The 22341-nt window shown below is 38.2% G+C and overlaps 1 protein-coding gene across 1 annotated transcript in view; it reads right to left on the reverse strand.

The window, feature by feature from the left end:
• Ccdc178 (coiled-coil domain containing 178) overlaps window positions 1-22341 on the reverse strand; it is a 331929-nt gene that overhangs the window by 218404 nt on the left and 91184 nt on the right. The window contains exons 11-15 of the mRNA XM_038331445.1: window positions 14673-14735; window positions 13503-13664; window positions 11924-12037; window positions 9653-9798; window positions 6979-7138 (exon numbers count right to left, since the gene is read on the reverse strand). Coding sequence (XP_038187373.1) covers window positions 6979-7138; window positions 9653-9798; window positions 11924-12037; window positions 13503-13664; window positions 14673-14735 — 645 coding nt within the window. The remainder of the gene's footprint in view (window positions 1-6978; window positions 7139-9652; window positions 9799-11923; window positions 12038-13502; window positions 13665-14672; window positions 14736-22341) is intronic.

The following is a 22341-nucleotide window of genomic DNA, read 5'->3' on the forward strand; positions in this document are numbered from 1 at the left end:
TGATAAGAGCGAGACAGAGGGGGAGAGACAGACACAGACAGAGACAGAGAGACAAACAACATTGGAGCACAGAACACACAATTTTAAACAGATGTCTCCAACAAGTCCCTCGTGGAGCCCAGTGGAAGATGAGGCAGAAAGAGTTTAAGAGCCAGAGGGGATGGAGGACACCAAGAGAACAAATCAACTGAGCAGAGTTGATTTGAACTCAGAGACTGGAGCAGCAAGCAACACAGGGCGCACACAGGTCTGCACCAATTTCTCCGTGTATACACTATGGCTTTCAGTTTAGAATCGTTCATGGGACTCCTGAGTGTGTGATCCAGTGAGTCTCTGATTCTCAGCCCTGCTTTTGGGGTTCTTATCCTTCTGTTGGTTTGCCTTGTCCAACTTTGATCTGGTGGTTTTTGTTTTATTTTACTTTGTTGTGTTTTGTTGTTACATCTTAGAAGCCTGTTCTTTTCTAATGAGAGGCAGAGATGGGAATGGATATTGATGGGAAGGGATGTGGGGAGGAACTGGGAGGAAAAAGAAAGAGGTAATACTTTAGTCAGGATATATTGTGTGAGAAAAGAATCAATTTGCAATAAAGGGGGGAAATAATTGCATACTGAATGTAATAAGAACTCAATACCTACTTACTAATTAAACTGGACAATTTTCCCAGTCTCCACCTTTCCAGTGTGAACTTGAGTGTGTCATTCCCTGGCAAAGCAGTTTAGACACATTTTTATGCTATATCCTTGTTTGAGAAGGTAGTTGGAATTAGCTAAATCGGGCATGGAGTGAAGATTTTCTTCTTACAGCCCCCATAGTCTAGAAAGTCTGGCTGGTTTTAGTACCACCCTGGTTCTTCACTAGTGCTTCCAACCCACAATTCCTTACACGTGTCAGAAGATATTCCTTCCTCTGAGTTTTAATGTGGTTACAGAACACAGTACACAGCCAGCCAGCCAGATGCAGTATTTTTAATGGACTTCTGGCCATTTTGAGATGTCTAGGAAAGAGTCCGGCTCAAGGACTGGGCCTTCTCTCTCTTCGTACACCTCACTGCACCACCATCCCATTTTACCTCGATATCGAACCGGATGGCCTAGCCAACATTTTAATCTTGGAGTTTATGGACTTACTCAAATCATGTTAACTTCAATTCCACAAGTCATTAGCCATTCACACCCATGGTCACCCTTCCTACTTCACGGTCTCCTGGAGTGACTCCACCTCACTTGCTGAGTCCAGTCCTGGGGCCCGTTGCTTCTGTTCTCACACTCCTTCCCATTTTGTGCTGGCCTGACTTGGTATATCTACTTTGGCATATGTTTTTCTGGTAGTGCTTAATTCAAGAAGCCTCTCATGCAGTATCTTCCCGCAAAGTTTCTATAAGGGAAACTACATCCAAACTCTTGCTCCCTGAGTTCTAGACTCTTAGCTTCAATTTGTTGCTGAGTACCAAGTAGCTCCTCCAACTGTGTAATTATTATATTATATTATATTATATTATAGCCAGCTTCCCACATTTTCTTTAACACACAGACCCTATTTCTAGATAACTATGCCATGAGGTATCAGGTTATCAGCGTTACAATCCTTGTATTAACATCTGGACAATGCTTCTCCGCATCAGCAGCAGAGTCCTTTATATTCTGTCTATAGGAACAACAACATAAATCTGGTCCTCAGTCATTGGAAGGTCTTGGTGTCACTACAGAAGTCTTTACTGGTCCCACATTATCCAACATCCTCCATTCCTCTCCAATGGATGCATACAATCCGTAGGAGTCAATCACTTTTCTGTCATGGAAAACACAGAACTATTGATCTTGCCACATCAGAATAAGCAAGATCAGGTCTGTGTATTTGTGTGTGGTGTTTGTGTTCCTTTAATGTGTACATGAGGGTGCATGTATGTGTGGAGGCCAGAGGTCAAGGTTGGGTGTTGTCTTCAATTGTTCTCCACACCCTACTCTTTGAGATAGGTTCTGTAGCAGAGCCTAGAAATTATCAGTGTAGCTGGGGTACACGCCCATTGAGTTCCAGGGGCCTGTAGATGGAATGGCAGAGGGCCGCTTCCTGCCACCCAGCTGGCTTTACCCAAAATAATTACACGGAAACTGTATTCATTTAAACACTGCCTGGCCCATTAGTTTCAGCCTCTTATTGGCTAATTCTCACATCTTGCTTTTACCCATATTTATTAATCTGTGTAGCACCACGAGGTGGTCGTTTACCAGGAGAGATCTTAACCTGCGTCCATTTTGGAGAGGAGAGGCATGGCGACTGCCGAAGCTTCTGCCTGAATCTGCTTTTTTTTCCTCCCACAATTCTGTTCTGTCTACTCCACCTACCTAATTTTCTGTCCTATTAAAGGGCCAACGCAGTTTCTTTATTAACCAATGAAAGTAACACATAGATAGATGACTCTCCTCCATCAGGGGTCTGCCCCTAGCTCTGGGGTTATAGATGTGCACCATTGTATTTGCCTTTTACGGGGCTAATGAGGTGTGGATACTATCAAAATGCATTATGTACACACATGAAAATACCATAATGCAGCCTGTCATAATGCATAATTAATAATTGCTAATAAAAATCTAAGAAGTTATGTGTTGTACTGATAGTCTGCAGTGGGTGAGGCACTGGAAATGGCAATGTACTAGAGAATGAAAAGCAACTGTAAAAATATAACATGTAAACTACGTTCATAAAGTGCTACAATTATGTAGAAAATATGCATAGAAAACTCATAAAGAATAACAGCCAAAGACTGTAAGAGACAGACACCTTTAAGCTGTTGGGAGAGATAAAGGCTAAAAAGGTGGTGGCCGGTTCTCTGCGTAAATAAAATTCTCTTCTGATTTCGGTTATGCAGTTTAACATTGTATTAGTAGTAATCTGGGACCTAGCAGAGATATGAGAAAAGAAAGGAAAGCTCTTTTTCTTTAGTAAACCAAATATTCACAATCTTTTGAATTTATATTTAAGAACCCTTGAATTTATATTTAAGGGAACTATTCCATGTAGTACCCTTCTCCTGATTTCTAAGTGTTTGTGACCAGTTCATCATTAGGTCTGACTAAAAACTCCATTTCTTGATGCAAAATTAGCACTTCTTGTTACCTGCCATCAAATAAAACATGCTTTTCCCAGTCAGCCACAGACTTCTGATGTGCCAAGTTCATACATTCTATGGCTCACTGATAACCATATTGGAAACACTGGTACAGAAAGCATTCATTATGTGAAACACATTCCTCATGCTAAGAACTTTCATGTTGTATTAAAATGGTTTCTATGTCAGGAATGTTATCACTAAGGAAAACTTTTCATGTCAAGGAAATTCATTGGTCAATTCCTCTTTTCCACCAGTTTATTATTCATCAATTTCCATTACTGAGACCATAAATGATGTGGTTATTTTCTTCCTGCTAATAATCGTCAATATTTATGGACATTGGATGAAGGTCACCATTTGTGACTTGAGTTTTGTCTCAGTACGCATGTCTACTGTCCATAGTCCATCTTCCTGCTGGTGCAAGGTTTTTAGTACCTAGAATTTCATTACACCACATAGAGTGCTATGAATACAGTATTACTTATAAAATGGTTGTTGGGAAATGTAAAAATGGCGAGTGCTCAATAAGAGAAGTAACTCACACACTGTAACAAGCTTTGAAGTTAGAGCCTAGGTTAAAGTTATCTGACTTTTGTTATTTAGGTGCCTGGCTGTCGAATGAGGTTGGGGAAGGGTCACCATTTTGTTAGAAGACAAGTTTTCTCCATGTGAAAAGGTCACAGAATGACCGACTAGGAAAATGCTGGACTCTGGTAATAATGGAAGGAAGAAATAGCTTCCTTACACAGGGAAATAGGAAGCAAAGTTAACAAGGAATGGGGAAAGCACTGAGATACCATCTGTGTATGTACTCAGTCTGGAACTGTTCTTCCAGTGTAGTTCATTGCCATCCCCTTATAACATAAAGGACAAAGAGAAGAGATTGAATGTTGCAAGGAGCGGGCTGCTTGTTCATCCTGGCTACCCAGCAAGCTTACACCCAAAATAACCACACAGAAACTATATTAATTAAATCACTGCTTGGCCATTAGCTCTAACTTCTTATTAGGTAACTCTTACATATTTGTTTAACCCATCTCCATTAATCTGTGTATTGTCACGTGGCAGTGGTTTACCGGAGATTCTAACCGGCATCCATCTCCGGAGGAGGATCCATGACTTCTCCGACTCTGCCCTTCTTCCTCCTCCCAGCATTCAGTTTTGTTTTCTCCACCTACCTAAGTTCTGACCTATCAACTAGGCCAAGGCAGTTCCTTTATTCATTAACCAATATAAACAACATACAAACAGGAGGACCTCCTACACCAACTGAATGAAGGAAACAACAAATGAATAAACAACAACAATAAAAACAACCCCCCCCCCCCAGAAATTATCTTTGCCATGGAGAAAGTCTGAGCTGGCAAGAGAACACAGAGTAGAATGTAATCTCAAGCCCTGTTAATAGTTGCTCACATTTTTAACTCTGTGCTGCTGTGTTTTACATCATTGATCAACGCTATAGAAGATACTGTATTTATTTTTTATACAACATCTACAGATGATCTATAATTGTGATCAATTCTTCTGCCTGAAGGGGACAGTCTAGATCAATAACACCAAGTTTAGCTTTCATGCGACATTTCCTATCATGGAGTGCCTTGTAGAGACATTTATGAACTTACAGTTTCTAAAGAGGAATAACATCATGGCCACTGGGAGAAAAGGAAGCATATTGCATTTCCACACTGTTCACTGCTAGAAACCTAATGCCAGTCACACACAAAGAGCATCCTTAATGTGGAGACTTAGTAACCAGTGAACCTTAAATGTTCTTATCACACAGTTGAACTCCATGCTTTGGGTCACAAATGGTAAGCCATTTGGGTAAATCTATCCAAGAAACAGATTAAGAGTCAACTTCATATAGTCAGGTTCCTAATGAGCATTATTGAGGTACGTCAAAGAATCCTTCAGGTCAGAAACAATAGAAGACATAACTATTTCACTCGAGGGGATAGAGAGGGTGGCAAACATTTCAGATATGATGGAGGACAGAAAGGATCAGGAGTGAGAGCAGAGGAGGAGCAGGAGAATAAGAGAATGGTACCAGAAAACAGCAGGAGTGTTCTCGGACACATCTGGACTATCAGATCGGAGCAGTCTGAAAGAACTCTTGATTCTTGCTACTGTCATGCCTACATGTGACCAGCAAACTTATCAAAGCACACGGCCCTCAACCATCCATGCATGGCTGGAAATATCTACCCATCCATTCATGACCCAAGTGTTCTTTGACTTCCCCCCTGAGCTCTGAACTTTTGAGACACAGGAAAAAAAAAATAGCTGCATAGCTGCCTTCATCCAAAAAGAGGTCAACTGACCACAAACAAGTACCTGTGAGTCAGTCAAAGGGGTTAAGATGGAGACAACAGCTGAGGAAAACACTGGACCCATACCATGCTTCTAAGTGGGCTATGGGGCTGGAGATTTTTGGATAGAAAGGCACGGAATGGATTTTTGGTGGAAAGAATGGCAGATCTCTGTAAGCTTGGGGCTGGTTAGGTCAGGTATTGTTTTCTCCATCTTTCTCCTGGTGACTGTTTTTTGGCATTTCACTGATCATTGTTCCACTGACATGCTCATGTGCCGGTCAAGGAGTGATTGCTGACAGTCCAGCGTGTGCTCAGCACCAGAGCTGTGAAATGTGATTGAACTCAGAGAAATGATGCTGCAGTTTCAGTAACACGGGGGCGAGGGACAGTGCTCGAGTAAGCAAATGACCAAGTCTTGTAGTAAGAGCTGCTTTTTAGTCTCAGCTTTTGAGTCCTCATGGTCACAGGCCTGAGACTTAAAACACTCGAGTTCTCAGAATCCCTCGACTAGGAAGGAGGCATCGTTTATCGCCACTAGATGGCGCCAACCATTTTCATTTTTAAGGAAGGAAAAAGAAAACTTTTCAGTAGCCAAGCCACATACATTCAAGTAAAAGACTGTTACTTACCACCACTATTTATAAAACTATTATTAATTTAATAATTACTTAATAATGAGTGATTCAGAACCACTATGAACGCTCCTGTGAGGTACAGTTCAGCCAATTTTTAAAAAATTTATTAAAGCTTACATTGCCTTTTTTGCGAAAGAACAAAAGGAATTTGAAATAAGTGTATATATCATAATAGAATATATAAGTATAAAAAAGTATGATTAAATAAGCTGATAAAAGTTATTATAAAATATTGCACCTATCTTATTTATTTGGGCAAAAATTAGTTTTAATAAATATAATTTTGTTTTCAGGAGAACTGTGCATTGTACAATGAAAAAATTGAACTTTCAACACATTTTTAAACTCTTACCAGCGTATTGTAATGATATATAACAAAAACCATTGTAAATTGTAAAGGGGGATAGTATAATGCATGTGTTTAGTTAGAATCTGTATAAAAATTAATAATATATTTAGCTTTACAATGTTTGATTAATGAAATTCAGGTGCAAGACATATTTTGGCATATGATTTCAAAGGGTTAGACACATTCTTAAAGAAAAGAATGTAAAGTGTTTTCACTTAACCAATAAAATTTACTTGTAATACTAAAACAGTGTTTGCATGGAAATAAAGCAGCACCATCATCCTATCTCTCCACTGAAAGAACACAACCTACATTCTTACTTCAGTAGGCTTGGAAAATAAAGCGAGGAACAGAAAAGTTAGAGTCCACACAGAATGCACGGAAAGTCCAATGCCCCGCGTGAACACGCAAGGACTACTCCAGAAAGAAAAATAAAAGCCACAGACTTATTGCACGAACACAATGACTTTTAAAATCTAAGTAGCGCTATCACACCAGCCCCAAATGAAGAATGTGCAGCATGTTTGGCTATCGCCGTGTTTCCTCTCATGTTCATGTAGGACTCACCCGTATATCGGCCAGGGTGCTCTTTCTCATTTCCACAAGCCTTTGGAATCGCCTGTCCTCCTCAAAGATCCTCTCTTCGCAGTGCTGCTTCTCCCGCATGAGATGGTCATACACACCCTGCGCGTGTTCCTTGTCAAATCTCAGCTTGAAGAACTCTTCGCTGTGTGGAAGGAATTTCACATGTGAATTCAGGGCTTACAGAAGAAAAATAGTAGTCTCTAAAAAGCGTCAGGAAGTCAGTAAGACAATAGCGTCTACAATAAACACGCTTAAGAAGCTATTGCCAGTGTGAGCTGTGATCAGAACACGGAAGCAACACTACAGAGCAGGTCCCCGGAATTTAATCAGCTATTCTGAGATAGCGGTGCATGGCACCCAATAAGAAGGCTGAGGAGGATTTGTAGCACATCTCAGGTCTTTATAAATCTAGTGCAATTTGTATAATTCTAAGTTTATACCTTTTAGAACTATAAAATATTCTTTCTGGTGTTTAATAATTTAAACTGTGTGTTTCCTCTCTCCATCCTTCCCTCCCTCCCTCCCTTCTTCCCTCCCTCTCTTCCTCTCTCTCTCCCTCCCTCTCTTCCTCTCTGTCTTCCTTTCTTTTTCTTTTTTGAGACAGGTTTCCCTGTGTAACAATTCTGATTGTAACTCACTTTGTAGACCAGGCTTGGCCCTAACCCACAGAGATCCACCTGCCTCTACCTCCTTAGAGCTGGGATTAAAGGTGTGCACCACACCACGACCACCACCTGGCTTTTCCTTGCTTTTATATATGATATGACAAAGATAAATTAGTCTTTTGCAGATAATAGCTATATGGCCATTGTAAACAGAGACTGCACTTTTGTTTCCAGGCTGCCCAGACTGGAGTAATTACACCGAAACTATATTAATTACAAGACTGTTTGGTCGATGGCTCAGGCATATTTCTAGTTATCTCTTACATCTTAACTTAACCCATTTCTATTTCTCTATATATTGTCATGTGACTGAGGAGTCACCTCATTTTCTAACGTCTTGTTTCCTCAGCGGCTGGCCATCCTCTGTTCGACTCTGTCTACACTTTCTCTTTGTCTCTGTTCAGATTTCCCACCTGGATACTCTGCTAAGCCATTGGCCAAAACAGCTTTATTCATCAACCAGTAAAAACAACACATTTACAGAAGGGCATCCCACATCATCTCCCCCTTTCTGTCTAAGTAAAAAAGAAGGTTTTAACTTTAACATAGTAAAATTACATATACAAAACAGTTATCAAGCAATAATTATAGTTATAATATAATAATATTAACTATAGTTATCATATATAGTTATAGTTTAGATATATAGTTATACTTATATATAGTTATAGTTATAATATAAGAATAATCAAAACTATAAACTATAATTATGTATAATTATATATATAATTTGACTATATATTATATATTATTAACTATATTATATATAATTTGACTCTATAATATATAATTATATATTAAATATAAATATGTTTTATAAGTTTATATATATATATATATATATATATATATATATATGCCTTGGTATCCAGCTTGGTACTAGGGTTAGGTTTATATATTAAATCATATATAGATATATATATGATATATATGTATGTATATATGTATATACGTTCAACTCACAGAGGTCCATCTGACTCTGTCCCAAATCCTAGGATTAAAGATGTGTGTCATTGTTGCCTGACCTCTAGTGGTTTTATCTTTGCCTCCTCTCTGCAGGTAAGATTTATTTGTCAAAATACAAATAATATACCACGACTTACCATGATCACTATAGCCAACTAAGGTGAACTGACTTAAGTCTACTAGAGAGTATCTTGTTTTTGGCTACACATAGCTGTTTTTTGCTTGTATTTTTATGCATGTGTGTGCATGAGTGTGTGGAGTGTGATGTACATGGACATGAGTACAGGCTTTGGTGTGGAGGGCAGAGGCTCTCCTGTAGTAGGGCAGGTCCACTTTTGTTTTTTTTTATCAAATTAACTGCCATGTGCTGAATGTGCTAATACTTTTGTTGGCTATCAAGCCACCATCCTAATGTGATCTGCCAGTTACCCTCTAATCATTATGCAAACCTATTTTATAATATTTAACAAAAGAGGAAACAGAATCAACATGAATACAGGATGAGAGTACAATTTCGGCATGAGGACAAATGGACACCCTGTGGTCCTGAGAGCACTGTCTAGGAGCCAAGGACTCTTTTCAAGGACAGCACCCCTGACAGGTGAGGTGTGCTCATGAAGAGGCCACCGAAGAAGGGAGATGTGAAAAGTTGATAGAGTCTATAGAATGTTTCTAAATTCTTCCCTCAAAACTGTAACCTGCAAGGTTAGGGGGAAACCATAAAATATTAAACATGGCTCACTAATACTAACAATGTGTTGAATTAATGAAAGATATTATTAATAACAGAGAGAAATTCACATATGTGGAAAAGGAGAAATACCACCAAAAACATAAACCCAGGAAAGAAATAAAGACGAAAAGCAACTTGTAATTATACACATATAAATAAAAAATGGTTAAGAATTGTATTTTATCACACACTTCAGATAAAATTCTGAGGGGAAAATATGAACCGTCTTAACATATTTTAAATATAAAAATCTGATTTTATTAACCATAGATTATTATTTTGCAAAACTTACTTCAGCTTTTCAAGTCTGTCTTCATAATTTACTTTTTCCAGTTTCATTGCTTTTATCTCCTTGCCCAGTTCTTTGCTTTTTGCATTGAGAACAATTGTTTTACTCTTAGTTACCTCTATTTCTTGATGAATCAGTGAACCTTTTCCCTAAAAAAAAGTTTCAAAAATTTCTTTTTAACATTTTGGAATTTAGAGACATGGGTACTACACAAGCTACATAGACACTAGAAGATCAGTGACATAGGCACAATGTAAACGTCGTGGTGACAGGGCTGTGCAGGCAATAAAAGAGTGACGGTAGACCATGGTGTGAGCACTGGCTCTAATGTCACCAGACAAGCTTCCCAAGCTTAGAATCAAATCTTTGCTCTTGGATCTCCCACCCACGTTGATGCCAGCCTGCCACATGTCCTAAAATACATAAACTTTCTGTCTCAAGACACACACACAGGACTCTGGTTCTCACCCGCATGGGATGACCCTTGAGCGGTGTGTGTGTGGAATGTCAGCTAAGCATAGATGCTCTCTCATCTTTCAAACAACACAAAACCGCATTTTGTCAGCACAACTTCCTGTGGTGAGTCCGGAAAATTAAATCTATGCTGAGGTGTCTCTTAGGTGAGTTGACCTCTAATAAAGGGTTGTAAAATTAAGACACCTTTTTATCACCACTGAATCAAACAGGGTTAACATGTGTATGCTCGCAATACAGAGTGGAGTATTACCATATTACTGGCCAAAGCTGACTAAACTTAAGTCTTTGTATAATCAAAACAAGAGGAATGAAAAAAAAATGGCTTTAGCTATCTAAATGAAGATTCTTTCTAAAACCAACAACATCCTAGTAAATGAAACAATTTTAATTATATATTTTAAATAAATCTTAATCTTTAAAAAATAATAACCTATATTGTCAAATTATACATCATCATTATAATATTTTCATTAATGATTAAGGATATATCTGAATAAACTTTTTATTCAATAATATTTCTGATAAATGATGATTTTGTGAATTAAAGAAAATCAGATTACTAGATTTTGAGGAGAAAACTTCTGTTGACCTTCCACTCTCTTCCCTTCCCTTCTGTCTCCCTTCCTTCTTACCTCTGGCTCCCTTCCTTTTTCCTCTCTTCCTATTTCAGGTTGCCTACGTCAGGGTAGTAAAATGAGTGAAATGGGCGGTGTATAAACTGCATATTCAAGGGACTGAGAAGTTCAGAAATAGAAGGCAAGCAGGTTTGGTGCCTGTAGGAGGTTCTTCTGTCTATGTGTCTGTCTATGTGTTGCTTTCATTGGTTGAATAAAGAAACTGCCTCGGCCTTTTGATAGGGCAGCACTTAGGTAGGCAGAGTAGACAGAACAGAATGCTGCGAAGAAGACTTAGAGAGAGAGAGAGAGACACCATGAAGCTCCTGCCTGAGACTGACGCTGGTTAGAATCGTTCCCGGTAAGGCACGACTAGTGGTGCTACACAGATTATTAGAAATGGGTTAAATCAAGATGTGAGAGTTAGCCAATAAGAGGCTGGAACTAATGGGCCAGGCAGTGTTTAAATGAATACAGTTTCTTTGTTGTTATTTTGGGTGTAAGCTAGCCCCGCAGCTGGGACAAAAAGCAGGCCCTCTCTCCTCCTACAACAGGTGCTTGCTCAGGGCTCATTCTTTTGCAAAGATGCTATCTTCTTGCTGTGTCCTCACACAGGGAAAGGAGTGAACTTGGCCCCTGGGATGGCATTTAAAAGGCATTGGTCCCAGTCACAAGGGTGGAGCCCTCAAGACCTTGCTGGCTCACCGAGCCAACCAACACCCCAACAACAGAGACCCTTTCCAGAGTAAAATTGTGGGAGGGTACCAACGTTCTTCTCCTTCTCTTGGGCTTTGCTTTCCTTCCTCCATTCATGTTTCTTTTGCCTCATTGCTTCCTAGAAGCTCCACTTAGAGATCAGTGTGAGAGCCAAGAGAGCGGCAGATTATTCCATAAACCCAGCATGAATTTTGGGTTGCTCAGGGTTATTTTCCTGCTAAAGACTATGTGCCTTATAGACTAGAGCAGTGGGAAAGACAGGATACATAGCTACAGTGTGTGTGTGTGTGTGTGTGTGTGTGTGTGTGTGTGTGTATGCACGTGTGTGTGTGTTTGTGTATGTGATGTGTGTGCAGAGACCATTTAGTGAGAGCAATTCTAACACAAGGCTTCACTTCACAATTATATTTGCCTGATGAGTTCTCATTGGCGTAAGAAATTATAAGTTGAAAATTTAGTTTTTCACCTCAGTTTGTGTGAGCTCCTTACGAGTTTTCTTGCTCTTTTTTCGTAGTTTTCTCTTTGTCGACTCTACTTTCCGCCTTACAAATTCTTTCTTCCCCTGTATCTCATGAAGCATCTAGAGGACATTCGGATTTTAAGTCATATAACATTTGTGATTCAATTGCCCTGATTCGGATAAATAGTACATAGTAATTATTTAATAACCACACTGTTTATTTTAATGTACGAAAGGAAAGGTATATAGCCTGTGAGTTCTGAAATGTGGCACCTCTCGTCCCGATACAGTGTTTAAATTATGTAAGTCATGGAAGGTCTAATCTGTTTCAAATAAATGAGCCAATATGAGGAATATTCATAGAAATTAAAATATTTCATTATAATATTTAAAATGTTTCAGCTAAAATTGAAGCTCTAAACACAAATTATAAGAAACCATTATCAAGATAAGTTGTGCAAAAACTTATACTTTCCCAGAATTTGTGCTAAATGTTAGTTCTTAAAATTTATTAGTTTTTAAAACATAAAATAAGAAATGATTGATGAACAACAAGAACATATAAAGCTAGACTATTAGAATATTAAGGGAAAACAAATGTCATCAATTATTGGTAGAATTCATTATTATACTTAGACAATGACATTGAGATGCTTAATATAATTAATAAATTCCCACCCATTGATGTTAGAAGGAGTCATTGTTAAAACCAGTTGTCCCTCTAGGTTTAGTACTGTTATGTGTATGTAAGGATCCCATTTCGAAATCTTCACTTGCTCAACCTGGTTCAGCTCCAGTTTTCTGTGGTTTATAATACAAGACTTTGAAAGTCAAAAAATAAAATTTTAGCAGTAATTCCTTGTCACTCACATTTTAGAAACAAAAGCATTTTGAAAATTATTAATAACCAAAGTCACACCATCATTTGCAAAAAATATTTTAAAAAATACTGTCATTTTTAAAAAAAATGCTGCCAAATTGCCCCAAGTATATGTGTGTCCTCCATACAGGGAAAGACAAGAATGTATCTCTACTGACACGCCCTCCACTTCTCTGAAAGATAAATGACAGGATGCACACATATTTGTCCATGACTTTTTTTGGGGGGAAGGACCAGTAATATCAGTTACTGACAGAAATGTGTAGTTTTGAAAATATTTTACTCACATTAGCTTTATTTTTCACCCTAGCTGTCTTAACTTTCACCAAAAACTTACCTAGAAAATGTCAAGGTGCCTCATATTTTATATGCGAGTCAACAGAGTGCTTAGCATCCCATTCAGAAGCAGTGGAGACTGAGCTGAGTTCTCCAGCTGGGCAGTCTCACCAGGCAAGTCCCTGGTCACTCAGTTTAGGGCGGGTTGCTCTAAGTGTAGGGTAAGGCAGACCATAGGGTTGTAGAGTTCTTCAGTGAATCAATGGTATGAATGAAAGAGCCACTTGGAGGGTTTGTGATTTCCCAATAAGAAACCACAAATTTCTATATAATATTTTCACATACATTACTTAGCAACCTAAATATTCCTGAAAATTAACTATTCATTGTGAATTACTTTCTATGTCCGGAACTCTTGCAGATGCTTACTGTCGCGTGTTGACGGTGGAGAAGTCTGATTCGTACAGCATCTGCTTCTATCTTCCGCAGCGGCAGCTCCACTTCTATCAGAGCCGTGTTATAGAGGGCTTTTCTTCTTATGAACTCCTGCATCTCCACGAACTGAGTTTCTTCAATGGCAAATAATTTTTTCTGCAAACCATTCATTTGGTGTTAATGACACATGTATTTATTAAGACAAATTTAGTGTTGTTGTTACTAAAATCAAAGACTACAGTCCCTCACGGAAAAGTAGGGGGTGAGAACGCAGTATTTTAAACAGTATGAAGCTGTTGAACAAACGTGAGAGAAAAATCAAATCGACAGCAAAGACCAAGAGCATGCTGATGACACATGCTAGAATGTATCTAATTTTTGAAATGTAAGACAAAAGTGACCAAGGATCAGGACAGACATGAGAAACTATTAGGCAAAATGACTTGTCTAACTATGGAACTATTGAGAAAATATTGACAAAAAGGATACCTCCAAAAGACAAAATACCTATAATAAGGCACAGAAGACACTCCCAAATTTGTCTTTGCTTTATAGAGTTAGATTAAGGATGCTAAAAATTACTCATCACATGAATATGGATTTCTTTGACTTGTGATTTTAATTTTCCTATCATGACAATTACAACTCTTATATACGTATTTCTAAGGGGAAGCATTCTGGAATAGATCAGAATATCAAAGCTTGGTCCTAAGAGATAAGCAAGATTGAAAAATTCAACTTGGTTTGGCTAGTGATCATACTCCCATTTCAAAGGCTTTATATAGCACATGTTTTTTTTTTTTTTTTCACGGTTAAATAAAGAAATCCCAGTGAGAGACACTAAAAGTAAAGAAAACGTAACATCATCAGAAAGCAAACTAAAGAGTTAGACAGTTAGGAATAAGAGCCAAAGCCCTTTCACTAGACTGGCAGAAATTCCCATTAAGCCACAAAATGAGATATGTGCATGGGAGGTCAGTTTCTTTATGCATGATCAGACAGTCTAGTTGTACACAGAGGCCAACTGTCATCAGCTAAGGAGAGAAAAGTGCTGGCTTGCAAACCAAGCAGTGACAAAAGATGCCTCATTACAGGCAAATTTAAAATGCTAAGTAAAATGCAAATTAAAGGAAGAAGGAAATACAACAGCCAAATTAGTATTACCTGAATCTCCATCCCAGTAGCCATTTCTGCTCGTGTGAGCTTCTTCAGGAACTCTTCTCTAACCTGGGTGTCACAGAGGTTGTCAAACAGAGACTTTATTCACAGGATATTTAGAAATAAGTTTTAGCAGCAGTTACTAATATAAGATAGAGTTTACTTGTATCAAGATAAAGAGCAAAGTAGTCACTATGATTTGCATATTATAATTACTTTTCTAAAGGCCTTGATATCATTTGAGGTAAAACATTTAAATTATATACCAGAAAAGATCAGGATTCAGTTTCATACAGGTTATATCTTACAGTCCTAAACTTACAATAAAACCCACAAAACAAAAACAAAGAGAAAAATCTAAACTGTCCTTGACTCATTTATCCCTGTCCTCCAGAAAACAATGGATTCCTTTTAATATTACTTTCCAGAATAAACACTTTGAATGTTGAAGGAAAAACAACCAGGTGTGATGCTTGCACAGTTTGATTAGATCCTCCCCTTGATTAGAGCAATTTCTTTATATTACAAAGAAAAAATTCTTCAAAAGACAGTAATCAAAAGAAAAGGAAGCAGTTTTGCTTTGTTTTCTGGGTAATGGTCTCAGTTATTCCATGTGACACAACTCAGCACTGGAGGACACTCTCTAGGTCCTTCTGCCTTGTCCTATATCTGAGAGAGGAGTCACTCTAACTTCAGGCTGCTCTCCGGATTCAAAATAGATATAGAAGTTGGCGAAGAGAAATCACACAGGTTCTTAAAGGTCTATGATTTCCCCACTTCACAGCTAAGCCCAGTTATATCTTCTGGTCTACAGAAGCAATAAAGAGAAGCAAGCATACAGGTTCATATTCCAACCTTCCTCTACCCAGACAGCACTGAGAATTAAGATCTTTTACCCAAGCCAACACTTTGGAGACCACCAATCCCTCACTGAGACTCTAGGCTATTCTACATTGTGTCAAGTTGACAATAAAACCACCACACTGGTCAACACAGAAACAACAAAGCATAGCTCCAGAGCAGAAGACATGAAGGGCAAAAAGTAATGCAGTAACTTTATAAAACATGTATATCTGAATGATGCAATTTATAACTGAAAGTTAAAGTAGGTGTTTATGCTTACATGATATGATTTAATATGGTTTCATAATTAATTGAATATTTAAAGAGAAGAAAACTGAAAATGTCTCTGCAACATGAAGAAAAATCTTTCATATTCCAAGCCACAGTATCACTTTTGAGCTTTCCTTGAAAATTTAAAACTAATTTTTTGGAGCTAATTTTGTGTGTGTGTGTGTGTGTGTGTGTGTGTGTGTGTGTGTGTGTGTCTGTCTGTATGAACACATGTATTGGGAAGATACGATGGTGGACGACGATGAACAGAGCTGAGGACTGAAACAAATCCCAGGTTAGGTTTGTCTTTCACCTTCAGAACAATCAATAAAGGACAAGAAGTGTACTTTTAAATCACTGACTGTAATCTGGATGGATTAGTTTTTTTTCCCTAAAATTCATTCATTTTTCAAAGTTTCTTTTTATTTGTTAGTTCCTGAGGGAATAAAGCAGTGTTTGTTGTGAACATAAGCCTCTTCATTCAGATGAGTTAACATTGTATGAAAAGAATGTGTGGCCGCTAAGGAGCAAGAAGTAGGCAGTGGGTGAGAGATGATAAAGTAGACAAGAAGCCTGAGACCACCAGAGTAAGTAAGCATTGAAAGAGGAGTGATGTAGGATGTCCTTCTGCATATGCGATGCTTTTATTGGTTAATGAATAAAACTGTTTTGTCCAATGGCTTAAGAGAGTAAAGCCAGGCAGGAAATCTGAACAGAAATACTGAGAAAGAGTAGGCAGAGTCAAGGAGATGCTATATAGCTGCTGAACAACATAAATGCTGGAACCTTACCAGTAGCCCACAGCTTTGTGGTGATGCATGGATTAATAGAAATGGTTTAGTTTAAGATGTAAGAGCTAACTAGAAATATGCCTAAGCTATTGGTCAAACTGTATTGCAATAAGTAAGTTTCTGTGTGATTATCCAGGTTTGGGTGGTCAGGAAATGAAAGCACAATATCTGCCTACAAAGGAGGTACTAGGGAAATAATAGCTCAAGGAATAAAGACTGAATGTAAAAATGAGGACCTGAGTTCAGTCCCTGGGAGCCAGATAAAATGTTAGGTAGTGGTGGTACATGCTTATAATTCCAGTGATGTGAAGGAGGAGACAGGTAGACCTTACAACTTGATGGTCAACCAGCCTATCCTGCTTGGCAAGCCCCAAGCTTGTGAGAGATGCTGTCTCACAAGATAAGGCTCATTAAAACAACAACCTAGGCCTCCATATACACACGTGCACACATGGCCTCCATATACACACATGAACACACAGCCTACACACACACACACACACACACACACACAGGAACCTGTAGACATGTGCATATGCACGAACAGAAGGAAAAAATTATAGAAGAAAAGACATATTACCATTTGAAATAGCTATCTATACAAAACGTGCACACCCTATTACCAGAGGAGGAATCCACAGTCCTGCAAGTTTCTTTCGCTTTTGATTATACTTTCAGCGTCTGCTGTTCTGACTAGTCTTCCTGAGGGAGAACACCTAGGGTTGACTGAGCAGCTAAGCTCACTTTCCCAGACCCAAGGCCATAAAAATGTTACTAGCTACATTGCCTAAGGGCTTTATGGGCCTTCATTGTTTTTACACAGTATGACTACTACTACTACTATTCATAATAATAACTGGACCACAGGGCCCCTCACAATAACCTAGAGGCTGGATGTTTTCTAGAGGGACTGATTCTGTCCTTCAAAAGGACACAAAAGACAAATGAGACAATAGAATCCTCTGATTATCAGGCTATAGGGCATCACAAAGGAGTGGGATGGAGAAATAGTGCACTCACTAGAAAAATCTCACTGGAGCTATGGAAAGAGAGCTTCAATAGGAACATGCCTACTGTGTGGGCTCATCTTACCTTAACTTCATAATTAAATATTTAAAATGGCAACTCTTACCTGGTTTTGCTTGTTTTTCATATCAGAAAATTGAGACAAATACTTAAATTTTCCAAACACAAAGCTGGCAGCTTCCCCACCCAAAGGCTTTGCCTATAGCTAGCTGAATTGGAATGCTAATTCAGACAACCTGGTGGATCTAACGGACTTGATCTTAGTGGTCTGGCCTTCTAATGACTTCTAGATTCTTAGGACCCTACAGAGTGACAGGCAGGTTCATGTAGAGCCACCAGTTCTCTCTCATTCTCTTTTCAGGAGTCAGCCTTACCATGCTTTCTTGGCAAGAATATGTCTTGGAATTATGTGATTCTGGAGCCTGTGCTAGAGGCTGCAGAGAGCTGGAGCTGAGACTTGGGTGAAGAGGTGCCACTTTGCTTGTTACCCCATAGTGGGCTGTGAAACGAAACATGCCTCAAAGTTATGAGCTCTGCAGAGGTCCTCTTGTAATTACACAGCATGAATCATGCAGCTGCTAAGGAAAGAACCAGGAGGAAATGAGCACAGATTTAATATATTAAGAGTCTGAATTAACACCAAGTCCAGCTTACTCAAACTCTTATTGCACCATCACTGGGAAGACTCAAAGGCAGGAGCTGGGGGATGGCAGAGAGCTGCAGCATTTGTGAAATGCTTTGTTGTTTTAATATTTGTAAGGTATAATTTTTGAGGATGTGCTGTGTCCTACCCCTTTACATGTGTTTTATGCACAAAATCCTGGCTTAATTGAGTGGCTGGAAGTTCACTTAAACTTGTGAGCATTGGAACTGTGTAGAGCAGCTGTTCCCAACCTTCCTAAACTGCAACCGCATGCTGTGGTGACCCCCAACCATAAAATTTTCATCGCTACTTCATAACTGTAATTTTGCTACTGTTATGAATTGTAATTTAAATATCTGATACACAGGATATCGGATATGTGATCCCAATGAAAGGGTCATTCAACCCCCACAGGTTGAGAACCACTGGTGTAGAGTAAGAAGCTGGAGGTCCACTGGCATGGTACATAGCAGATGGGGGGGTCTTCTGTGGGTCTGTGTATGTGTATGTCTCTGCGCGTGTTCTATATGTGTGTACAAACTTATCTTCATAGCTTTGTAGCGACATAGCTATGGCTTGTCAGCCTTCTGTCTTAACAAAAGCTTGAGATGGTCAATTGTGAGGAGGAGAGGGCCAGTTCTGCTCACAATCTCAGAGCTCTGTCAATTATCAATGCATCCCGGGCTCTTGGGTAGGAACTTTATGGGAGGAATGTGAGTTTGACCAAAGCATACACTTTATGGTCAGGAAGCAAATAGAGACACCACAATCCACAGTCCCCTTGGAGGGTACCCCTTTGAATGACACAAAGGTTTACTATGTCCTATGTCTTGATATCCCTACCATCCCACATATGCCATTCTGAAGACCAAGCCTTTACCAAAGGGACCTTGATGGGACTTTCCAAACCTGAAATATACTAACTACTAGCTACTATTGTGTTCTTTCAACAATGAGAAAACTGAGGTCTATGAAGCCATGCAATTCTTGTCATCAGAAAACTCACCTATCCTCCTGCAACCTCGGTGGAACTCTGAAACACAGCTTACTACAAAACAGAGAGGACCTAAGAAGGTACAAGAAGTTGACAGAACACCAAATAGACTGGACAAAAAAGTCCCCTTGCCATATTATAATCAAAATGGAAAACATACATAATAAAGAAAAATATTAAGAGCTGCAAAGAAAAAGGCTAAGTAACATATAAAAGCATACCTATAAGAATTATAACTGACTTCTCAATGGAAACCATAAAAGACAAAAGGTCCTGGACTGATATGTTGCAGACACTAAAAGATCACAGATGCAAGCCAAGACTACTATACCCAGCAAAGCTTTCAATCATCATCAATGGAGAAAACAAGATATTCCATGACAAAACCAGATTTAAACAATATGTATCCACAAACCTAGCCCCATAGAAAGTACTATAAGAAAAACCTCAAACTAAGGAAGTTAACATACACACAAAAATACAGGCAACAGATAAACTCCCACCAGCAAAAACCAAAGAAGAGAAAGATACACACACACACACTACCACTGAAAAATAACAGCAATTAATAACCACTGGTTATTAATATCTCTTAATATCCATGGCCTCAATCCACCTATAAAAAGACACAGGCTAAGAGAATCGATTAAAAAAAACAGGATTCAGTTTTCTGCTGTCGATAAGAAATACAGATCAACCTCAAAGACAGAGATTACCTCAGAGTAAAAGGTTGGGAAATGATTTCCCAATCAAATGGACCTAAGAAGCAAGCAGGTATAGCTATCCTAATATCTAACAAAATACACTTCAAACTAAAATCAGTCAGAAGAGATGGAGGACACTTTATACTTATAACAGGAACAATCTATCAAGATGAAGTCCCAATTCTGAACATCTATGCCCCTAATACAAGAGCACCCACATATGTAAAAGAAACATTACTAAAGCTTAAATCGTACATTAAACTCCTCACACTAATAGTAGGAGACTTCAATACCACACTCTTCCCAATGGACAGGTCAAAAAGACAGAAACTTAACAGAGAAATAAGAGAACTAACAGATGTCATGACTCAAATGGACTTAAAAGATATCTACAGAACATCCCACCCAAACACAAAAGAGTATACCTTCTTCTCAGCACATGGAACCTTTTCTAAAATTGATCACATACTTGGTATCAAAGTAAACCTCCACAGATAAAAAAATTGCAGTAACACCCTTCTTAATGGATTACCATGGTTTAGAGTTAGAATTTAACAGCAACACTACTTGTAGAAAACATACAAACTCATGGAAATTGAATTATTGAACCACCATTGGATCAGGGAAGAAATAAAGAAAGAAATTAAAGACTTCCTAGAATTCAATGGAAATGAAGGCACAGCCTACTCATACCTATGGGAGACTCCGAAAGCATTGCTAAGAGGGAAGTTCATAGCATTAAGTGTCCACATAAATAAAATAGAGAAAGCTCACCCTAGTGACTTAACAACACAACTGAAAGCTCTAGAACAAAAAGAAGCAGACTCACACAGAAAAAGTAGAAGACAGGAAATAATCAAATTGAGGGCTGAAATCAATAAAATAGAAGCAAAAAAATCACAAAAAAATCAATGAAACAAAAGCTGGTTCTTTGAGAAAATCAACAAGATAGACAAACCTTTATCCAAACAGTCAAAAGACAGAGAAAATATCCAAATTAACAAAGTCAGAAATGAAAAGGGTAACGTAACAACATTGAGGCAATCCAGAGATTCATCAGGTCATACTACAAAATCCTGCACTCCACAGAACTGGAAAACGTAAAAGAAATGGACAGTTTTCTGGATAGATACTATATACCAAAATTAAATCAAGACCAGGTGAACAATTTAAATAGACCTTTAAACTGCAAGAAACAGAAGCTGTCATCAAAAGCCTCCCAACAACAACAACGACAACAACAAAACGCCCAGGGCTGTATGGTTTTAGTGCAGAATTCTACCAGAACTTCTAAGAAGAGCTAATACCCATAATCCTCAAAGTCTCAAAGTGTTCCACATAGTAGAAACAAAAGAAACATTGCCAAACTCTATTTATGAGGCTACAGTTATCCTGATAACAAAACCACACAAAGACTCAACCAAGAGAGAGAATTACAGACCAATCAAACTCATGAAAATAGATGCAAAAATAATAAATTACTGACAAACATAATCCAAAAAAAATCACACAAAAAATCTACCATGTTCAAGTCAACTTCATCCCAGAGATGCAGGGATGGCTTAACATATGAAAAATCTATCAATTTAATCTATCATATAAATAAAATGAAAGAAAAAAATATATTGTCATCTCATTAGATGCTGAAAAAGCATTCAACAAAATCCAACACCCCTTCATGATAAAGGTCTTGGAAAGATCAGGGATACAAGGAACATACCTAAATATAAAAAAATCCCAATGTACAGCAAGATGACAACCAAGATCAAATTAAATGGAGAGAAGCTCAAAGCGATTCCACTAAAATCTGGAACAAGAAAAGGCTGTCCACTATCTCCATATGTATTCAACATAGTTCTTGAAGTTCTGGCTACAGCAATAGGACAACAAAAGGAGATCAAGTGGATTCAAATTGGAAAAAGAGAAGCCAATCCTTCATTATTTGTAGATGATATGATAGTATATGTAAGTGACCCCAAAAACTCTATCAAAGAACTCCTACAGCTGATAAATACCTTCAGTAATGTGGCAGGATACAAGATCAACTAAAAAAAATCAGCAGCCTTCCTATATACAAATGATAAAGAAGCTAAGAAAGAAACCAAAGGAACATTACCTTTCACAATAGCCACAAATTATATAAAAGACCTTGGGGTTATACTAACCAAAGAAATGAAAGACCTGTTTGATAAGAACTTTAAGTCTTTAAAGAAAGAAATTGAAGAAGATACCAGAAAATGAACAGATCTCTCATGTTCTTGGATAGGTTGTATCAACATAATAAAAATGGCAATCCTACCAAAAGCAGTCTATAGATTCAATGAAATCCCCATCAAAATCCCAACACAATTCTTCACAGACTTTGAAAGAACAATAATCAACTTCACATGGAAAAAAAAAATCC

The sequence above is a fragment of the Arvicola amphibius genome, chromosome 5, assembly GCF_903992535.2.
Source record: "Arvicola amphibius chromosome 5, mArvAmp1.2, whole genome shotgun sequence".
NCBI lineage: Eukaryota > Metazoa > Chordata > Mammalia > Rodentia > Cricetidae > Arvicola > Arvicola amphibius.